Source organism: Capsicum annuum, chromosome 10 (assembly GCF_002878395.1).
Source record: "Capsicum annuum cultivar UCD-10X-F1 chromosome 10, UCD10Xv1.1, whole genome shotgun sequence".
Classification (NCBI taxonomy): Eukaryota; Viridiplantae; Streptophyta; class Magnoliopsida; order Solanales; family Solanaceae; genus Capsicum; species Capsicum annuum.
Window position 1 is genome coordinate 179,638,766 of NC_061120.1, and position 22,824 is coordinate 179,661,589.

The 22,824-nt window shown below is 36.8% G+C and overlaps 1 protein-coding gene across 1 annotated transcript; it reads left to right on the forward strand.

The window, feature by feature from the left end:
- The first annotated feature begins 18,145 nt into the window (after positions 1-18,145).
- LOC107843385 (dnaJ homolog subfamily C member 28) lies at positions 18,146-22,766 on the forward strand. Its single transcript, XM_016687650.2, has 3 exons — positions 18,146-18,505; positions 21,210-21,540; positions 22,314-22,766. Exons 1-3 carry the CDS (start codon positions 18,264-18,266, stop codon positions 22,413-22,415), a joined length of 675 nt encoding a protein of 224 aa, XP_016543136.1. The 5' UTR covers positions 18,146-18,263; the 3' UTR covers positions 22,416-22,766.
- The last annotated feature ends 58 nt before the right edge of the window (positions 22,767-22,824 follow it).

The window sequence follows — 22,824 nt, forward strand, 5'->3', positions numbered from 1 at the left end:
TCGTAGATAATAATTTTGTAGCTATATATCAATTTTGTTGTAGTGTATATAGAAAACCCTAAGAACAAAGAGGAGTTGAACGTCCTGCTACCGATTAAGTCCTCATAAACGTTTCTATCAGGGTCAACTTTAAACAAGCATTACTTCTAGAAGTTTGTAGCTTAAAGGTTTTAGAGTCTTCTTTTCAATGTAATCAATTGTTTGTCAATCCAAGTTCAGAGTAAAATGTTATGGGTATTTTAGTGAGGCACTAGCCGAGGTGTATATTGGAAAGCGAGGGGCGGAGCTGGTGAGTGAAAAATCACTGGAAAGCCTCCGTGTTGGGATGTGCAGAGCAAAGCCTCCTCCCCGACTTATAAATATGTTTTTCTCTTATTAAAACAAAGTCAAACTAGTTCTTTCACCTCAAGTAACTTTTCCAATTCATTTTTAATCCACAAAATCATCCTAAACTATGAGAATCATTCTCAAATCCCTAATTCCTCCTCTTTCCGAAATCCCAAACTCTCAATCCTAAAGTTTTAATAAGGATCAAAGATTAAAGTCCTTCTCAACGTTTTCTCACCTAATTCGTCATCAAGGGTATGTGGGACGAATCTAAGTCAAGTAATTCTTCATATCGATTTCAATTAGGATTCAAGCTTTAAGGCTAAGGATTTAAGTTTTTCTCAATTTCTTCCTTCAAAAAGGCAATTAGGATTCAAGCTTCAAGGCTAAGGATTCAAATTTTTCTCAAATTCCTTCAAGAAATATGAGGAACAGAAATCGTGTAGGTATTCTAGTTGATGATGAGCTTAGAAAGCAAGTGGTAGAGGTTAAGACGACTAATGTTAGGATGATGTCAATTAAGCTAGTTATTGAAGGGTCTTCTTGGAATATCATTAGTGTGTATGCACCGCATGTGGGCCTGGATGATGAAGAGAAGAAGATATTTTGTGAGGATTTGGACGAGATGGTGAGGGGTGTACCCAGTAATGAGAAGCTTTTCATATGAGGCGATTTCAACGGGCACATAGAATCTTCTTCGAAAGGTTATGATGATGTACATAGAGGATATGAGTTCGGGATAAGGAATGTGGAAGGAGCAGCACTTCTGGATTTTGTGTGGACTTTTGGATTAGTGGTAGTTAATTCAAATTTTCCCAAGAAGGAGGTTTATTTGGATACCTTCTGTAGTTCGGTATCCAAGATTCAGATTGACTTTTTGTTCCTCGGGAAGAGAGATAGAGGTATTTGTAAGGATTGTAAGGTCTTACCGAGTGAGAATTTTTTGACCCAACATAGGCTTTTGGTGATGGACATGGAGATCAGGAAGGAGAGAAGGATGAAAGAAGTGGAGGATCGATCAAGGATTAGATGGGGCAGTCTGACTTTGGCCCGTACATTAAAAATAGGGTATAAGTTAATGGAAAGAGAGGCTTGGAGGAGTGGAGGGTATATTGATAGTATGTGGGATGAGACTGTTAATTTCATCAAGGATACAGTTAGAGAGATATTGGGGATCTCGAGAGGCCGCTCGGGCAAGCACCAAGGGGATTGGTGATGGAACGAGGAGGTGAAGGGGAAGGTGGAGACTAAGAAGAGAGCATAAGCTAAGTTGACTGAGAGTAAGGATGAAGAAGATAAATGGAAGAATAAGGAGGAGTATAAGATTTCTAGGTGAGAAGTAAAGTTAGCGGTCATGAGATCTAAAGATGCTACCTTCGAGATTTTATACACATCATTGGATAGTAAAGGTGGGAATAAAAAGTTGTACAAGCTCGCCAAGGTTAGTGAGAGGATGGATTAGGACCTAGATCAGGTAAAGTGTATTAAATATGTGGATGATGAAGTCCTGATAGACGAGGGTCGTATCAAAAAGAGATGGCAGTCTTACTTTTATAAGCTCCTGAATGAAGGAAGGGATACTAGCATTATGTTAGGGGATTTAGAGCATTCTGAGAGGTTCCGTGATTATGGTTATTGTAGGCACTTTAAGGCTGAGGAGGTTAAGGGGGTTATTCGTAGGATGCGTAGTGGTAGAGCGACGGGGCCAGATAAGATTCTGGTAGATTTTTGGAAGTGTACAAGAGAGGCTGGTATAGAGTGGTTAACACGGTTATTTAATATAATTTTCAAGACGGTAAGGATTCCTGAAGCTTGGAGGTGGAGTACGATGATTCCTTTGTATAAGAATAAGGGTGACATTCAGGATTACAATAATTATAGGGGTATCAAGTTGTCGAGTCACACTATGAAAGTTTGGGAGAGGGTGGTAGAGTTGAGGTTGCAAAGAATTGTTACTATTTCTGATAATTAGTTTGGATTTATGCCTGGGTGCTCGACTACTGAAGCCATTTATCTCGTCAGGAGACTGGTGGAGCAGTATAGGGATAGGAAAAAGGATTTGCATATGGTGTTTATCGACTTAGAGAAAGCCTATGATAGAGTTCCTAGGGAGATTCTTGGGAGGTGTTTGAAGGATAAAGGGGTGCTTATTGTGTATGTTAGGGGCGATTAAGGATATGTACGATGGAGCCAAGATGCAGGTTAGGATGGGAGGAGGGGACTCGAAGCACTTTCCCATCTTGATGGGGTTACATCAAGGTTTGATGCTTAGTCCATTTCTTTTTGCCTTGGTGTTGGATGTTTTGACGCGGCATATTTAAGGCGGGTACCTTATTGTTTTCTTTTTGCGAATGATGTGGTATTGATTGATGAGACTCGTAGTGGATTTAATGATGAATTAGAGGTTTGGAGGCAAACTCTGGAGTCTAAAGGGTTTAGGTTGAGTAGGTCCAAGATGGAGTATTTGGAGTGTAAGTTCAGCAAGGTGTCTCATGAGTTCGATGTGTTAGTTAAGCTTGACACTCATTCTATTAGTAAGATAGATAGTTTTAAGTATCTGGGATCTATGATTCAGGAAAATGGAAAGATTGACGAACATGTCACTCATCGGATTAGGGTAGGGTGGATGAAATGGAGGCTCGCCTCAGGAATATTGTGCGATAAAAAGGTACCTCTCAAACTTAAAGGCAAGTTCAACAGATTGGTGGTTCGACCGACTTTTTTGTATGGGGAAGAGTGTTGGCCTATTAAGAAGGCCCACATCCAGAAGATGAAGGTGGCGGAAATAAGAATGCTTAGGTGGATTTGTGGGAGTACTAGAAAGATAGGATTAGAAATGAGGTTATTCTAGATAAAATGGGAGTGACTTCAGTGGAAGACAAGATGAGGGAAGCGAGGTTGAGATATTTCGATCATATAAAGAGGAGGAGCACTGATGCTCCAGTGTGGAGGTGTGAGAGGTAGGATAGGGATGGTTTTAAGCTAGGTAGAGATAGATCGAAGAAATATTAGGGGGTGATTAGACATGATATGGAGCGGCTCCAGCTTACCGAGGACATGACCCTGGATAGAAAATTGTGGAGGAGGCGGATTAGGGTAGAAGTTTAGTTCGAGTTTAGGATATTATGTATTTTGGTGTGTTTCTTGGAGTATCTTGCATATGATATTATTGGATATGCTAATTTCTATTGTATCTTGTTCTTTTCCTGTTCCTACTATTACTATACCCTATCTTGTATCTTGTATCTTGTATCTTGTTTTTTTACTATTTCTAATACTCCTATTCTTTATCGTAGACTATTTTATTCTGAGCTGGGGGTCTACTGGAAACAACCTCTCTATCTCATATTTTAGGTAGTGGTATGGACTACGTACACTTACCCTCACCAGACCCCACTTGGTCGGAATATACTAGGTATGTTTTTGTTGTTGTTGTTGTTGAACACTCCCTACTTCAACTACTTTTATAAAGTGTAAATTTTTAATTATTATTTATGTATATTTTGTAGATGATTTGAAGTTAGGGTTGGGGATTTTAATTTGAAAAGCTTGATATAAAATTTCTTTTCTTTATGAATGATTTTTAACTCTTTCATGGGTATTTGAAAATGATGAGTCTTCACGTCTTAATTTTGAATGTTAAATGTATAAATATTTAAGTCATGGTTATGAAGTCTCTTGAAAGCTTTGAGTTGAATAAGAAATATAAATATTTTTGTCATCCTTTGTATCATTAAACGTAAGGTATTATGAGAATGTTTTGAAACTGTTATGAAAAACTCAACTATGATTATGTTATAATTTTGAAGACGGGATTAAGAGTCTATAATGTTTTATGATAATGATTTACCATGATATGGATGACTTACAAGTCTTGGTATGACATTACCTAAATCTGAATAGTTTAGCGAAAGACTATGGATAAATGTTAATGAAAAATGCTTTAATTGGGCTAAGAGGATTATTCAGTTCGCCGAGAAAGTATATGTCACGACCCAAAAATGAGGGTCATGATGGCGCTTGTCGCGGCGTACCTTGACAAGTAAGCCTATCACCCAAACTGATACGAAAAGAGGAAAATACAAAAATATCTCAAGGTAAGGCTTCTAGAACGAAGCTGAACCATATAAGTAATCATAACAATGCGGAAAGAACTTATCCAAAATACCAATCATGCCCAAAACCAGGTGTCAATAGTGTAAGAACTACTAATACAATCTAAGGGTCAAATACATCAAAAAAATAACCACAAAGGAATAATAACTGTCTTCGAATACTAATAAATACATAACTACTATAGAAAGATAGAGGTGAACTTCGGACGTATGAATGTCCAACCACTACCTTGGAATCTCCAACAATCGACCGAGTCAAGCAAGTTGAGGTGCACTCGAGCTAGGACCTGCACCGAAAGGGCGCAGTAGGCATGAGTACGGTCCACTTGTACTCAGTAGGTATCATAGGCTGACCAGGAAAATTAGTAAATAAAGCATACAAAATATACACTAAGGGCACGTCACCTGTAATAAGAAAATGTCCCACAATGGTAGCCCACACGGCTCGCACTAACAGTTCTAATATATCTCACATATATTACAACAACACAGCAAGATATAGAACACAAGTATACATTATGTCACATATGAATAGAACAAAAGAGAACAAGTAGATGCAAGATCATCAGATACAAGCAAAGGAAGGTAACCCAAATTCATAGATGACAAGTCAAAAAGGCAATACAACACAACATAAACGCAATAAAGTAAGTGCAATGGTGATATGATGATGATAATGATGCATGAGGTCGTCGCAAAACCTCCGGGATCGTCGTACAATCCCCGTATACACCTACGGAGGCAAGCCTCACAACACAGGACCCATGGGGGGTTCGTCAACCCGTATATAATCCATATATCTCATATCTCTTTTCCGGCACATCCCTCGAAAAGAGTTTTATAAGGTGTTACAATATCTTTTAAAAAGGTATTGTCAGTGTGTCTCAGATGTTGCTACTGTGGTACCAATATTTCATGAATGAGTATGATAAGAAGATGTAATGCTCATAACCAATCACAATAAGTATTTCCACAAACAACCACATGATATATTTCCACAACCAACCACAATGATACTTTTCCACAACCACATGAGCTAATATCCACTCATTATTTTCATAGCGTCCATGAATTTTTACATGTCTCATTTGCCAATAAAGTATGAATATAATCAGAATACACCAATGGTATCACATTAAGAATTTAAACAATACAATACAATTATTCATGTATATTCAAGGCTATCAATATCACATAGGACCCCATAGAGTCACACATTTCACATAACATCTCAGTTTCGACAATTACATCACATATAAGCCCCCACACGGGCACAACACATAGATGGCCATTTTTCATGATTAGTTCTCACCCTTAGCATGCATTTTGTACCATCGTTTACTACCCAAGCCAATCTGAAAGAGTTAATCCATAACCTACCTCGAAAGCCGAAATAGATCCGCTATACTTGAACCCGCAATCTTACTTTTCATGAATAATTCCAAACTCCACTAAAAACATCAACTATGAAATCTATACATCAATACAAAACTAACGACACCCATATTGACTACTTTTGGTTCGGGGTCAAAACGGAACCCCAAAATGAGTTTTCAAAAAAGAAAGGCAAAATCAAAACTTTACTTCAAAAATATATTTCCCATATTTTTAGAAAACTACAGCTGAAAATTCAAGTTAAATCGAGTAAAAAATGGGGTTCAAATCGAAGAAAAACCATTTTTGAGCTTTACCGGGTAAAATATTTGAAATCCGGGTTAAAATCAAGAATCAGAGTTGTTTTGAAGGTATTGATGAAAAACTAGTAATTATAAGATAAAAATATTATTCAAGTGAAAGGAATGAAATTTGGATTTAAAATCATGCTCTAAGATTTTGGGGTTTTGAGAAATTAGTCAAGAAATTATTAAGAAAATGGTGAATTCTTACCTTTAATCCGTAAAACCAAGAAAAAAGTGTTAATCTAGCTTCTCAAGCTCTCACAAACTTTACTTTTAAGCTCTCAGACTATTTTAAGGTTTAACTCCCAAGAACCAAGATGAAAATGAGTAAAATGGGCCAAAAAGGGTGAAAAATCTGTAATTTATTGCAGATTTTCTGCAATAGCTATGCAGATTTGTTTCATTAAGTCGGAATGGATTTCGACGGGGTGTTCGGGATTCATTCGGAGTCTGATTTATGCAAACGAACTATGCAATAACACTAAATTCAACGTTTCGAACGCGATGGCGATATCAGATTTTTAAAAAAATATCGTTTTCATAAAGTTGACCCCCTAAATCCGAAATTATAATTTTCTAAACCGGGGGTCGAAATGTGATTTAAAGGCGTAAAATCATACCAAATATCGATATTTCAGATCTGCTGGAGAAGTCGAATTTTCCATACGAGGTCGTTTCGATCAAATGTGGGTTCCACACCCATATTTCCAATTATTCAACTTTCTGACCAATAGGTCAAAATGAGCTCGAATGCACAGGACCCGAACCAAAGGTCTACCTAGCCTAAAATCGATATTTTGGAGTTGCTGGCGCAGTCCATTCGGCCATCCATCACATGGATCAAAAGATATTTATGTAAGTCAAAAATAAGACTCTCGAAGCCATCAAAAACCACAATATTACATAAATGATACCAAAATGCCTCAAAAATCATGTCAATCGCTCCCACACCCCAGAAAATATTATAATGCAACTACGAGGAGGGGTAAAACAGTCAAATCACATAAAATCATAAATTTCACGTATTTCATCAATTTTTTTAGGTCGTTACATTATCCACCACTAAAAATCTAGTTCGTCCTCGAACTAAGGCAAGGAAATACCAGAATCAATGAAAAGCTGGGGATAGGAACTACGCATATCAGACTCAACCTCTAGAGTAGCCTCATCTACAGGTCGATGTTGCCACTGGATCTAAACCACAAGGATCACTCTAGAGCGCAACTGCCTAACATCCCTAGCCAAAATGGAAACTGACTCATCAACAAAGGACAACCGCTCATCTAACTGAACTGACTCCTAACGAATGACATGAGACTTATCAAGAATATAGCAACGAAGCATAGAAATATGAAAACTGGATGAACAACTAATAGATCAAGGGGCAAAGCCAACTCATAATCCACATCACCAACAGTTCAAAGAATCTCTAATGGACCAATATACCTGGGGCTAAGCTTGCCCCTCTTCACAAACCTCATCACACCCTTCATGAGTGAAACTCAAAGAAAATATGATCACCTATACCAAATCTCAAGGCACGAAGTCTACGATCAGCATAACACTTCTTCCTACTCTGAACCGCTCTAAGTCTATCTTGAATGACCTGAACTTTATCCAATGACTCACGAAGCAAGTACACACCTCAAGGTCTCACCTCTGAAACATCGAACCAACCTACTAGGGAGTGACAATGCCTACCATATAACGCCTCAAAAGGATTCATATCAATACTAGAGTGGTAGCTATTACTATATGCAAACTCTGCTAAAGCCAAATGATGCTCCTACTGGCCACCAAAATCCATCGTGCACGCGTGAAGCATATCCTCCAAAACTTAGATAGTTCGCTTTGACTGGCCATCAGTCTGGGGTGAAACGTTATGCTAAGATTAACCTGAGTACCCAACTCATCCTGAAAAGTCTTCCAAAAGTGAGATATGAACACAAAACCTCGATCTGAAATAATGGACACCGACGCACTATGTCGATGCATAATCTCACGAATGAAGATATGGGCTAACCTCTCAGCACTGAATGAGACCTGAACCAGAATAAAATGAACTGATTTGGTCAATCAATCCATGATGATCCAAACACTGTCAGGACTAAGAGAAGTACGAGGTAACCCAGTCACGAAGTTCATAGTGATTTGTTCCCACTTTCACTCGAGAATGGGTAATTTCTAAAGCAAACCACCAAGTCTCATATGCTCGACCTTCACCCGTTGACAACATCGACAACGAGCCATAAAATTTGCTATATCTCGCCTCATACCACCCTACCAGTAGTGCTGTCTCAAATCACGATACATCTTAGTCACACCTGAATGGATGGAATATCTGGAACAATGGGCGTCATCCAAGATCAACCAAATCCAATCACCACTCTTGACACACAAACTCAGCCCCCAATCCTCAAAACTCCATCTAAATCAAGTAAGGCTTCCTTAGCCCCCCCACTCAACACCTTATCTTGAATTAACCTCAATCCAACATCATTAAACTGATGATCTCAAATCTGCTCTATCAAAGAAGATCTAGCCTCCATAAATGCCAAAACACGCCCCGATAACGAAATATCAACCCTAACTATCAGGTTAGCCAAATACTAAACCTCTAAGGCCAACAGCCTTTCCTAAGTCAAAAAATGTACCAAGCTACCCATGTTAGTCGACTTTCGGCTTAAGGCATCCGCAACCATATTAGTCTTACCCGGATGGTAGATAATAATCAAGTCATAATTCTTAAGCAACTCAAGCCAGTGGTGTTGCCTCATAGGAAATCTCACTAGTAAAGAAGTACTGAAGGCTATCTGAGAATATCTCACAACGGACTCCATACAAGTAGTGCCTCCTCAAATTTAAAGCAAACACAACTGCACGCAACTCTAAATCATGGGTAGGATAATTTCTCTCATGAGGCTCCAATCTTGACGAGACAAATACATAATTACCTTGTCCTCCTGCATCAACGCGGCACCTAACCCAACATCTGAAGCATCACAAAAGACAATAAAGCCCACGTCCTCCATGGGCAAAGCCAATATAGGAGCTGAAGTCAACAGATCCTTGAGCTTTTGAAAACTCGCCTCACAAACATCATACCACTGGAAAGAAATCTTCTTATGAGTCAACTTAGTCAATGTAGCTTCAATGGATGAAAAACCCTCGATAAAACACCGTAATAACTTGCTAAGACAATAAATCTCTAAATCTCAGTGGCGAAGTAGGTCTAGCCCAATCACGAACCACTGCAACCTTGGCTGGATCAACCATAATACCTTCCATAGTCACCACATGACCCAAGAAAAAAATAAACTCCAACAAAACTCGCACTTAGAGAACTTAGCATACAACTCCTTATCCCTCAATCTCTGAAGCATAATCCGCAAATGGTCCCCATGCTCAACCTCACTCTTGGAATACACCAAGATATCATCTATAAATACAATAACAAAGGAGTCAAGATACGATCGAAACACCCGATTCATCAACTCCTTGAACGCGGCAGGGGCATTGGTCAACCTAAAGGACATGACCAAGAACTCATAATGACTATACCGAGTTTGAAAAGCTTTCTTCAGAATATTCAAAGCTCTAATCCTCAAGTGGTGATAACCGAACCTCAAATTAATCTTTAAAAATACCGCAGCACCCTGAAGCTGATCAAATAAATCATCGATGCGAGGAAGAGGATACTTATTCTTAATCATCACCTTATTCACTTGCCAATAATCAATACACGTCTGTATAGACCCATCTTTTTTCTTGACAACAAGACAGGTGCATCCCAAAGTGAAACACTAGGTCAGATAAATCCTTTATCCAACAACTCCTGCAACTGATTCTTTAGTTCTTTCAACTCTGCTGGGGCCATCCTATAAGGATGAATAGAAATGGACTTAGTGGTCGGCTCAACATCAATGGAAAAATCAATATCTCAATCCGAAGGCATACTAAGGAAGTCCGTAGGGAATACCTCAATAAACTCACGAACAACAAAAACAGAATCCAAGGAAGGAGGCAAAATAACACTTGTGTCACGAATATGGGCCAAGTAAGATAAACATCCCTTCTTAACCAATTTACAAGCTTGAACATAAGATATAACCCTTTTAGGACCCGAATGAAGTGCAACCTTCTAAGCTATACTTGTCACACCAGCTTAAGCTAAAGTCACAGTCTTAGCAAAATAACCTAAGACAACATGATAAGGAGCCAACCAATCCATACCCAAAATAACATCAAAATTGACCATATCTAACATAAATAAGTCTACCAAAGTCTCATTCCCCAGAAAAGTCACAACACAATATCGGTACACTTATCCACCACTAAAGAATCACCTACCGGGGTAGATACATAAATAGGTATGGCAGAAGGCTCACTAACAGAATCAAAACCCAAAGTAAAATACACAGACACATAGGAGAAAGTCAATTTAAGATCAAATAATATAGGTACAGGACTGAAACAAACAGGGACGATACCTATGATCACAACATCATAAGCCTCTTCCTCAGGTCTAGATGGTATAGCATAACACTATCCACAACTACCAACTAGCTGAGTTGCCCCACGACCACCAATACGGGCTCTACTATTTCTATCTCTCGCACCTTTGGTAGAACCCCTACCTCTCACAACTGAAATAGGAGTAGCTCTAAACATATGGTGAGAACAGTCCTTGGCCACATGGCCAATCTCATTACACACATAACAACCTCTACGACCAGTCTCAATAAGACAAAGTACAGTTGAGCCCAAACGGCCACCCTGAACTGCAGACAGAGAAGATCCACCAGATGAACTCAATAAAATCACCTGCACTGGCCAACCATGATATCTACGAGAACCTCTAAAATTTGTGCCTCGATATATCAGACTCTTGAACTCACCAAAATGACACACCTACTTGGCGTCTCCATGAGATACACGAATAATACCCTCTGTCATCTTAGCGTGATCCACAATATTCTAAAGAGTAGCTCCAAGCACAACCATCTGACACGTAGCCAACTAAAGAGAGACAACCAAATCCTTCACAAACTTTTAAATCTTCTCAAACTCGGTGAAAATGCTATCATTGGAATATTTGGACAAGGCATGGAAACATGCCTTATACTAAAAAAAAACTGTCATGGAGCCCTGCTCCAAACGATCAAACTCGTCCCGCATAGGATCTCTCAAACTGAAAGGCACAAATCTCTACAGAAAGGCACCAACAAACTAATCCCACGACAACTCAAGAGCATCAACAAGCCTATAATCGACAAATGATATCCACTAATTTCTCACAATATCTATCAACTGTTATGAGGTATAAGCAACTCCTTTCACGTAGAAAGAGTGAAACACAACTCGGAACACAAGGTATGCAAGAACTTCACACGATAAAGAATAAAATGAGGGAAGTTTTCTAAAGATATCCTATAGCCTCTCGAAGATAGATACGGACGTCTACGTATCGATCTGCAAGACTCTATTAGACATCCCGTTCTTACACCATTGACACCAATGAAACCTGACTACTCTAATACCAATTTGTCATGACCCAAAAATGAGGGTCATGATGGTATTTGTCGCGGCATACCTTGACAAGTAAGCCTATCACCCAAACTGATATGAAAAGAGGAAAAGACAGAAATATGTCAAGGTAAGGCTTCTAGAATGAATCTGAACCATATAAGTAATCATAACAATGCGGAAAGAACTTATCCAAAATACCAATCATGCCCAAAACTAGGTGTAAATAGTGTAAGAACTACTAATACAATCCAATAGTCAAATACATCAGAAAAATAACCACAAAGGAATAACTGTCTCCGAATACTAATAAAGACATAACTACTATAGAAAGATAGAGGTGAACTTTGGATGCATGAATGTCCAACCGCTACCTTGGAAGCTCCAACAATCGCCCAAGTCAAGCAAGTTGAGGTGCACTCGAGCTAGGACCTGCACCAAAAGGGCGCAGTAGGCATGAGTACAGTCCACTTGTACTCAGTAGGTATCATAGTCCGACCAAGCAAAGTAGTAAATAAAGCATACAAAATATACACTAAGGGCACGTCACCTACAATCAGAAAATATCCCACAATGGTAGCCCACACAGCTTGCACTAACAGTTCTAATATATCTCACATATATTACAACAACACAGCAAGATATAGAACATAAGTATACATTATGTCACATATAAATAGAACAAAAGAGAACATATAGATACAAGATCATTAAATACAAGCAAAGGAAGGTAACACAAATACATAGATGACAAGTCAACAAGGCAATACAACATAAATAAACACAATAAAGTAAGTGCAATGGTGATAATGATGATGATGATAATAATGCACAAGGTCATCGCACAACCTTTGGGATCATCACACAATCCCCGTATACACCTACGGAGGTAAGCCTCCCAACACAGAATCCATGAGGGTTCGTCAACCCATATACAATCCACATATCTCATATGTCCTTTTTGGCACATTCCTTGAAAAGGTTTTTATAAGGTGTAAATCTTTTAAAAAGGTGTTGCCAGTGTTTCTCAGATGTTGCTACGGTGGTACCAATGTTTTATGAATCAGTATGATATAAAGATGTAATGCTCACAACCAATTACAATGAGTGTTTACACAAAAAACCACATTATATATTTCCATAACCAACCACAATGATACTTTTTCACAACCACATGAGCCAATATGCACTCATTATTTTCATATCGTCCATGAATTTTTACATGTCTCATTTTTTAATAAAGTATGAATATAATCACAATACACTAATGGTACTACATTAAGCATTTTAACAACACAATACAATTATTCATATGTATTCAAGGCTATCAATATCACATAGGACCCCACACGGTCAAGCATATCACATAATATCTCAGTTTTGACAATTACATCACATATAAGCCCCCACACGGGCACAACATATAGATAGACATTTTTCATGATTAGTTCCCACCCTTAGCATGCATTTTGTACCATCATTTACTATCCATCCCAGTCTGAAAGAGTTAAGCCATAACCAACCTCGAAAGCCGAAACTGGTCCTCTACACTTGAACCCGCCACCTTACTTTTCACGAACAATTCCGAAATCTACTAAAAACATTAAATATGAAATCTATGCATCAATAAAAAATCAAAGACCCCATATTGACTACTTTTGGTTCGGGGTCAAAACGGAACCCCAAAATGGGTTTCCTAAAAAGAAGGGCAAAATCAAAACTTTACTTCAAAAACATGTTCCCCATATTTTTAGGAACCTACAGTTGAAAACTCAAGTTAAATCGAGTTAAAAACAGGGTTCAAATCGAAGAAAAGCTATTTTGAGCTTTATCGGATAAAATATTTGAAATCCGGGTTAAAATCAAGAATCAGAGTTGTTTTGACGGTTAAATTGATGTAAAAGTAGTAATTATAAGATAAAAATATTATTCAAGTGAAAGGAATGAAATTTGAGTTTAAAATCATGCTCTAAAATTTTGTGGTTTTGAGAAATTAATCAAGAAATTATTAAGAAAAGGATGAATTCTTACCTTTAATCCGTAATAAAACCAAGAAAAGGGTGTTAATCTAGCTTCTCAAGCTCTCACAAACTATACTTTTAAGTTCTCACACTATTTTAAGGTTTAACTCCGAGGAGTGAAGATGAAAATGAGTAAAATGGGCCAAAAAGAGTGAAAAATATGCTATTTATTGCAGATTTTATGCAATAGTTGTGCAGATTTTTTTTCTCAAGTCGAAATGGATTTCGATGGGGTGCCCGGAATTCATTTGAAGTCCGATTTATGCAAACGAACTATGCAACCACACTAAATTCGACGTTTCGAATGCGATGGAGATATCAAATTTAAAAAAAAAAAAAAACTATTTTCACAAATTTGACCTCCGAAACCCGAAATTATAATTTTCTAAATCGGGGGTCAAAATGAGATTTAAAAGACGTAAAATCATAACAAACATGCTAACACCCTAAAATCGATATTCTGGATCTGCTGGCGGAGTCAGATTTTCCATCCGAGGTCGTTTTGATCAAATGTGGGTTCCACACCCATATTTCTAATTTTTCAACTTTCCGGCCAATAGGTCAAAATGAGCTCCGATTCACCAGAACTTGAACCAAAGGTCTACCTAAAATCGATATTCTAGAGCTGCTGGCATAGTTCGTTCGGTCATTCATTATACGGATCAAAATATATCCACATAAGTCCAAAATAAGGCTCTCGAAGCCATCAAAAATCACAATATTGCATAAATGATACTAAAATACATCGAAAATCATGCCAATCACTCCCACACCTCAGAAATATCAAAATGCAACTACGGAGAGGGGTAAAACAATTAAATCACACAAAATCACAAATTTCACATATTTTATCAAATTTGTTTAGGTCGTTACACTGTAAGTCCTAGTGACCAAAACACCTAAAACCTATGTTTTGTCGACATAGGAGTGATTCGCCCCCTAATAGGACAACCTTATTCATGTTTCCTATATGAGAACAGTATGATATGATGGTCAAATGACATTCATCATAGTTCATACGGCAAATATGGATTGAAACCCTGTTGGTTGGGTGGATACCGGACCCATATAGCCTATAGGTTTCCTAAGACCGATGAAACTATTTAGTCCATGAATAAAATTAAATGGTGATTATGTATTCATATCTTAAGCTCCCTATTCATGACTTCTTTTTTGAGATTTGTATTACGTATTTTATGATTTACTTTATAGATTGCTTTGTCCTTCTTTCCTAGGTTGCATGTTAGTACTCGTCGTATTGACCGTCTCTAGACGCTACACTGTTTAATGATGTAGGTTCAGAGATATTTTTTTATGATTTTGTGTAGCATTAGGACTCTCACATTCTCTCTCTTGGATAGTTGGTAACAAGTGGTGAGTCCTTCATCCTTCAGAAGGCATTTGGTATTTTCATTCATATTTTGATTTTTCTCTTGTTTTATGGTATAATTGGGACCATGTTCCGGTTTAAGAGATTTCATTCTTAATGTTAGAGGTTTTGTAGACTGAGTTTGAATAAATATTTTTATGTCGTATCTCAAGACTTGGGTTTTGAATTATTATTTTAGTTGAAAATCATATTTTATGGGTCAATTCCACACTCTATTATAACTATGCTTATGATGATATGTTAAGGGGTCTTCTCGGATCTTCGTTGATCTGGGATGTCCATCACGATCAGGACCTGGGCTCGAATCGTGTCATTACATCCATCCAATATTTTAAATTTTCTCTCTCTATTGTACTTGATACATATATTTTTATTTTTATCTCCCCGGACCTCATTATTCTCAAATCTCTACCACTTTTTCATTGCATCTCCATTTTTCTCTCAACTTCTCTTTTTCTCTCACTTTCTCTTGTCAGAAAATCACCATCAATGACAGCAAAAAACTTTCATCTTTGCGACACCCACTGTCCAGCCACTAGCAAACCCGTCACCCTATCCCTTTAGTCCCTTTCCTTAACTCCACACTCACCTCTTTCTTTCTACCTCCACGTTTCCCCATCTCTGATCATCTCCCATAAAAAAATCATTAATGAACTACCATAAAAAAAACTCACAAAGCATCATCTTTTTCGACAAATGTCGAAGAATTTTGATAATACAGGTACAGATCCGGCTAGATTTGATCGAAAACGTTTGTTTTTTCTATTTAGAGAATTTTATGAAATCTATGTATCTGACGGATTTTCATGTTGTTGATACATAAAATAATGTATCTAACTAAATATCTAACTAAAGTTATGTTAAAAATAATCAAGTTATTAATGACTGGATGAAACCAAGAAATAACCCCTCACGTGCGAAATTATGGAAGATCCCCTTTAAGATCAAACAATTATATCGAATTAAGTATGATTGTATGTGTGATTGCATCTACTATACCAGGAATATCAATGAACCTGATTATTGCAATTGCTCAAGATAGCCTTTTTTAGCTTCTAGGATCTATTTCTTAGTTCAAGATCCCTCTTACTAACTGGAATCAAAGAATTAGTAGGTCTGTTCCGCCCAAAATGGGAATGAGCTAGGGTTTGAATAATCAACTCGTTTGCCATGCAGAGTCTCACAAAATCTTCCCTCTTTGCCTTCAATTACATCAGAAAACGACTTGTAAACTTTATTATGACCGTCCCTCATTGGTTGTCCCCGGATTCCATCATCAAGAAGTGTATCCACGGCTTCTTGTACTAATTTCTCTTGACACATAACTAATTCTCCTGGCGTAGATCTACTTGTGATATTAATGTTACTGATACACAAATAAATTTTGTTCATGATACATTATGCGAGAGATGATTTGATTATGATATATTGTAATGAAATTTTATATTACTTGTATATATTTGTAGCACGATATAAAACAATCAAACTAATAACTTATGTATCATGGTTTAATTAGTGTCATGATAAATTAAAAAATTATCTATTATTACATGTTGTATGTGAAATAAGATATGATATATATTAGAGTATGATAATATATCGGAGAGTTAATACATAAAAATGACCCTAAACTTGACACTAAATTATAACTTTGACCTTAAACTTTGACAGTGCACAAATATGACCTTTCACTATTCAAAACTGCACAAATATGACCTCCAATCTTACGTGGCAAAACGTGTGTTCAACACGCAAAACTGGGCGCGTCCAGCTTAAAATCTAAGGGCATAATACATAACTATGACCTTAAACTTTGACAGTGCACAAATATGACCTTTAACTATTCAAAACTGCACAAATATGACATTTAAATGACTCTTCACTATTATTTTTCATTATTTTCGGCTCAAAGATGAAAATGGCATCTAATTTCTTTTGTCATTGCGGAAAAAGAGCAATATTGAAGATTTATTAATTAGGCGGGTCAGCCTCATGTGAAAAAATCGAGCGGATATGTATATATATTATAAAACAGAGGACGAATTTAAGTTATATAATATATCTAAATATTATTTATTTAAATATTAAATTAAAGATAAAACTATACTAATAATAAAAAAATTATAGTTTTAATAAAACGTTATTAAATTAATGTTATTAAGGATAGTAGTAGTAGTATATTAAATTAACGTTATCAAATTAACGTAATTAAAATGTTATTAAATTAACATTATTAAAACGTTATTAAATTAATGAGGGGCGGAACTACGCGATTTCCATATGGTTCACCCGAACCCCCTTGGTAAAAAAATTACGTTGTATATATATAATATAGAAAATGTATATTTATGTACGTATATTAATGTTGAACCACATGAAACAAGGCACTTAGATAGCCCAGCGATGTTATTTGCTCTTCTTGGGCGCTTCCTTCAGCCTACTGTGCGGGTTCGATCCCTGCTAGTAGCTGATTTTTTTTAATTAAAAAAAAGTTTAGGTGTTGCTGCTATAGAAATAAATAAAATAATAATAATAATTATAATTTTTTAAAATTAAAAGAAAGTTAGGTGCTGCTACTATAGAAATAAATAAAAAAATTATTATTATTATTATTATTATTATTATTAATACTAATAATAACAATAATAATAATAATAATAATAATAATAATAAATACGACGTCGTTTTAACACAAAAAAGCAAAACTTTGACAGTGCACAAATATGACCTTTAATCATTCAAAACTGCACAAATATGACTTCTCTCCAAGTCATCCCTTTTAACGACGTAGCACCGTATGATTGGATTATCTTTCCACGTAAACGCGAGTGAGACTCACACATGGGGTTGCAAAATCGGAGGTTATATTTATTCAGATTTTGAATAGTTAAAGGTCATATTTGTGCACTATCAAAGTTTAAGGTCAAAATTATAATTTAGTATCAAGTTTAGGATTTTTTTTTTTATGTATTAACTCTATATCAGAGTCATAATGCATTTGGATGACATTAATGCATTTGGGTGAATTATTTTTAAATTTTTAATAATATTAAAAAGAATTAAAATAAGGAGTAATTAACTCGTAAAGTGGTGGGATTTATGTTGATTTTTCTAGTTTCTATGCCTGCCCATTTGCTGAACTTATTGTGAAAATGAATAGGACCCATTAGGCGAAGTCCAGTAGCCCACACAATCCCAAACCGCCATGGCAGCTCGTTTCGCGAGATTGATCGGAGCTTTATCGTCCTCCGCTACGCATAAATCGGCCGCGGGGATTGAAACTGTTAGCCATGGCGTATTTAAGCCTAGATGGTCATCTTCTTCTTTTACTGAAGGTCAATTTCCGAAGACTAATAAGAAAATGAATGATCGTCTTTCTGGTGTTATCGATGTGGTGAATGACCGTAAGCTTCCGCCTGAACTTCGCGGACAACGTGACGCCGTTAGGTAATTTCTGACGTCATCACAGTCAATTAGTGAATTCCCTTCTATTAGCTCCTTGTATTAGTTAATGGGCGAGTGTTAGATATAGAATTTACGTATATAGTTAATATCCTCCTCCACCTATTATTTGAGAAAAATGGAAACAATTTGTTGATTCAGCTGCTGGGATAATGTGTTATTGTTTGCATACAAATTGCTTAAATTAGTACAAAAATTTGCTGTGATTGGGTAACTTGGTTCAGTAGATAGTAGCAATGCTTAGTTCACAGTGTATTCATGATTTATTTAGGCTCCTAATTCATTTCACCTTAATGAAAATGTGATGCCAATAGTCTTTTATTAATATTTCACGCTATTGAAAATTCCACTTTATCCATGATTTGAGAGGAATACTTGTATTTTCGTTTGATAGACGACAGAGGCTGAAACAAACCTGAATTCTCAACACAAATACTCAAGTATTATATAATCACTGATGACCAGGTGTGGCCTAGTGGTTCAATGAAGTTAGGTTGAGCACCATGAGGTCTCAGGTTCAATTCTTTACAGTGACAACACTAGGTGATTTCTTCCCATTTATTCTAACCTTGGTGGACAAAGTTACCTACTACCTGTTGCTGGTGGAAGGTGGCAAGTATCCCATGGAATTAGTAGAGGTGCTTGCAAACTAGCCCGGACATCACAGCTATCAAAAAAATAATTACAATAACAATGTTTAAACTATTGAATTACAATGGAAAATATTGAAATAACAAGTACTCCCTCCGTTTTAAAAAGAATGACCTACTTTTCTTTTTAGTCCGTTTAAATTCTTTTTTTGGCAATACTTTAATTTCAACTTTTCACGTGACACGTTTAGGACCACAAGATTAAAGGACATTTTGGTATATTTGACACAACTTTAATTTAAGGCCACAAGATTCAAAAGTCTTCTTTATTTTCTTAAACTTTGTGTCAAGTCAAAATAGGTCATTCTTTTTTAAATGGAGGGAGTAACTAAGGATAGAGATTAAAAAAAGCATTAGGTAATTCTTCTCATCTGTCCTAGCCTTGGTGGATAGAGTTATCTGTGGTGGGAGTGGCATATCTCTCGTGGATTTAGTCGAGGTGCGGGAAAGCTGGCCCAGACACCACGGTTATCTTTAAAAAAAAAAGGAGGATAGATATAAGAATGGGACGAGAAGCTTATACTGTAGAAAGAAGATGAGATGAACATATAGTTTATTCACAATATGCATAAACTTCTTCCTGCTAAATGCTAGTCCTTTTAAACCATCTGTTAACTGGGCCTGGATCCCAAATAAAACTATTCATTTTTACTCGGCCCAACAATCCCAATTGAACCAGCCTCATTCACCACTTCTATCTCATAGGCTTGTACATAGTCGGTTTGGTTCAGAATAGAGGCAAAGCCAAGATTTAGAGTTTATTGGTTTTGGATTCTAGTTCTTTGTAGTTCCGGGGTTCTAAATTTACAATTTGTACAACAACAACATACCCAATGTATTCCCACAAAGTGGGGTCTGGGGAGGGGAAAGTGTACACAGTCCATACCACTTCCTCAGAAATTTACAATTTCGTACATATTCAATAATTTTTTAATACAAATGCAAAGTTTGGACCAAAGCTATTTGGGTTTGGCCAAACTCACAATCAATGAGCTAGCTCTGCCCCTGATAGACAGTATGGTTAAAAGACCCATCTCTAGCAAACTGCATTCTTTATGGATAATGAGTTGTGAACTTGTTCCATTGAAGCAATCTATATAAAATGAGATTGCTAAGGCGGCTTTCTGATTGTGATCTGCTAATATAACACGTGTCCTAGAAATATATTGCATGTCTTCCACACCCAAAAAGACTAACTATTGGATTCTGCATTTGAATAAGTACAACATGCATCAACTTGTAATTGTTGTACTGATACACATTGCTCCTACTGGGCAGTTAGCTTGGTGTTTCCGAGTAACAAAAACGTAGGTTCTGACGTGAATCCAGATAGTTATAAATCTGGAAGTGTTTTCACTGTATTTTGGGGTTATATAGTAGTAGGTTCGCTGTAGTTTAGGCTCCAATTGCGGTATTCTATTAACGCATTAGGTGTGGAAGAGCTACCAGCAGTATATCTTCTGGTGTCTAACTGTAATCTTCTCTTAGTCCAAGTCACTTGAATCTCTTTGATATATTTCTGACCAATGCTCTGTTTGAAATGTCATCAAGGATATTCGTATGAATTACTGGAGGAACATTGAAGTTAAAACTAATGTTACTTTTGATTCAGTGATTTGAGATAGAATTTGATGTTTCGTGATAGGCATCTTATTTTTCGTACAGTAAGTACCTCTGCAGAAAACTTTTCCACCTCTAATTGTTAGAGGAGGAAGTTTGTATTAGGTTGTCAACTTGTCATAATGCCATCATTGGTGTTTGCCGCAAATGAATTGAGCAGAGTCCTTGTTTTTTTCCAAGAAGTCAGGATGCTCTTAGCATGTAAATGAAATTGTAATGGTAAAGAGTCAGAAGAATGTTCTTTAAATTCATGAAAAATGTGTTGCATGATTCTCTAGCTATCACTTAGTTATTATTGTGTGTTTCTCTCGATTAATTGCGAATGGTAGGATTCTGATTGATGTTGACAATGTTGCAGTGTTGTTTTGCAAATTTCTTAATGGAATGCTAGTTTGAATCTTGCATGGAATATTGTTCAGGTCAGAAACTGACATTATCAATGTTGTTGAACAACGGATATGGCATTCCATGGAAGAAGGGCAATTTGAGAACTTGCCAGGGAAAGGAAAGCCGTTGGACCTCAATACTAATCCTCATGCTGATCCAGCTGAAGATACCTTGTATAGGATTCTCTCCAAAAATAAATGTGCACCTGAGTGGGTTGAATTGAACAAAGAGATAAGAACCAAAGTAGCTGAGTGGAGATCAGCACTTAAAAAGGCATGGATGCACAGAGGCTCTGTTGATGATTCTAAATGGATCGAGGCATCTGGGTCTCTAAAGCTCCAGATTCATGACATTAATAACAAGGTGAGCAACGCGAGGAACTGATTTGCTTTTCAATTTACCTATTCCTGCGAGCATATACATGCATCTGGATTTTCCATATTTGATGTTATATCAGTATTTATGCTCTGCTAAGAGATGGCTGAACTAGGAGACTATTGACAAGAATTTGTCGAACTTTGGCTGACTAAGCGCTTGAAAGATTCATAACAGCCATGTCTTCATTTCGAAAATAACTTTCTGCTGCTATATATTTCTAAATGGTTGGTAGGGAAACAATGCGACTTTTGGTTTAGTGATTTCTAAAAAGTATTTGGTTTAATTTCTAAGAACAACGTACTAATTTGGATTTAGCTGGGAAGAATTACGCTTGCAAATCAGTTAGTGTGGAAATATCACTGAAACGCTAAAACTTTATTAGTCGCTTTCTTATGGGAGAAACTTTAATAGATCAAAACTGTCTACTTGCTACTAAATGGTTTACTTGTCTACTTGCTACTTTAATAGATCAAAACTGTCTACTTGCTACTAAACATTTTCATAAGAATGGGAAAAATGGAAACAGTATAAAGGCAAAAACATTTGTTTGGCAACTTCCGACAGTGGCTTAGCCAAAAGCTGGACTTTTGGCTGTTCTTTGTTCGTGGTTTTGATTCTGATGTTGGTTTTGGGAAACATGTTTTTCAAATTGGTCTGGAAACATGTTTGGCTGGCACATTTTAGAATTGTTGACAATTGGCAAAAGTTAATTAAAGTCACGATACTTGCAAGAGCTAAAATGTGTGCTTTGGCTTCAGGTTTTCCGGTACAACCTTATTGTGCCCTTTGGCCGCCAAATTTTGGGACTCAAGTGGGAGAAGGAAATGGACCGACTGAAAGAAGAAAGTACTGGAAGCTGAACATTACAGTGCAGCGATTGGAACAAAGACACATTTGGCTGTGAATTCCCATGTGCACACATATATCTACACAAACCAATTGATAGTTCAAGTCACATACTCCCGTAATCTATTTTCTCGTTACTAATTCCCTTCCATCCCCCCATTTAGTTGACATGAATAGTTGAGGGAAATGTCCGTATCCATGTATTGTTTTCAATAACTCATACTTGTAGCAATGAAATACTATATATTCCTCCACCAAGTGATAAATGGTCAGTTACAAATATTTAGGACCAAGGTTTTGTTGTTGTTGTAGTTTATCCCCTGAAAGTAGAAACTTCGATATATTAAGCTAGTTAGTTTCTTGTATTCTTGCTTCTTGTTTTCTACGTTCCTTCCTACTCAGTATTTGGGGAATTTGTGTTTC

What these genes read in the sequence shown, in the direction of transcription:
- LOC107843385 (XM_016687650.2), top strand. Translation starts at nt 18,264, where the DNA reads ATGGCAGCTCGTTTCGCGAGATTGATCGGAGCTTTATCGTCCTCCGCT. An exon ending in GGACAACGTGACGCCGTTAG is followed by an intron (nt 18,506 to 21,209) that starts GTAATTTCTGAC and finishes AATATTGTTCAG; the next exon opens with GTCAGAAACTGACATTATCA. An exon ending in TTCATGACATTAATAACAAG is followed by an intron (nt 21,541 to 22,313) that starts GTGAGCAACGCG and finishes CTTTGGCTTCAG; the next exon opens with GTTTTCCGGTACAACCTTAT.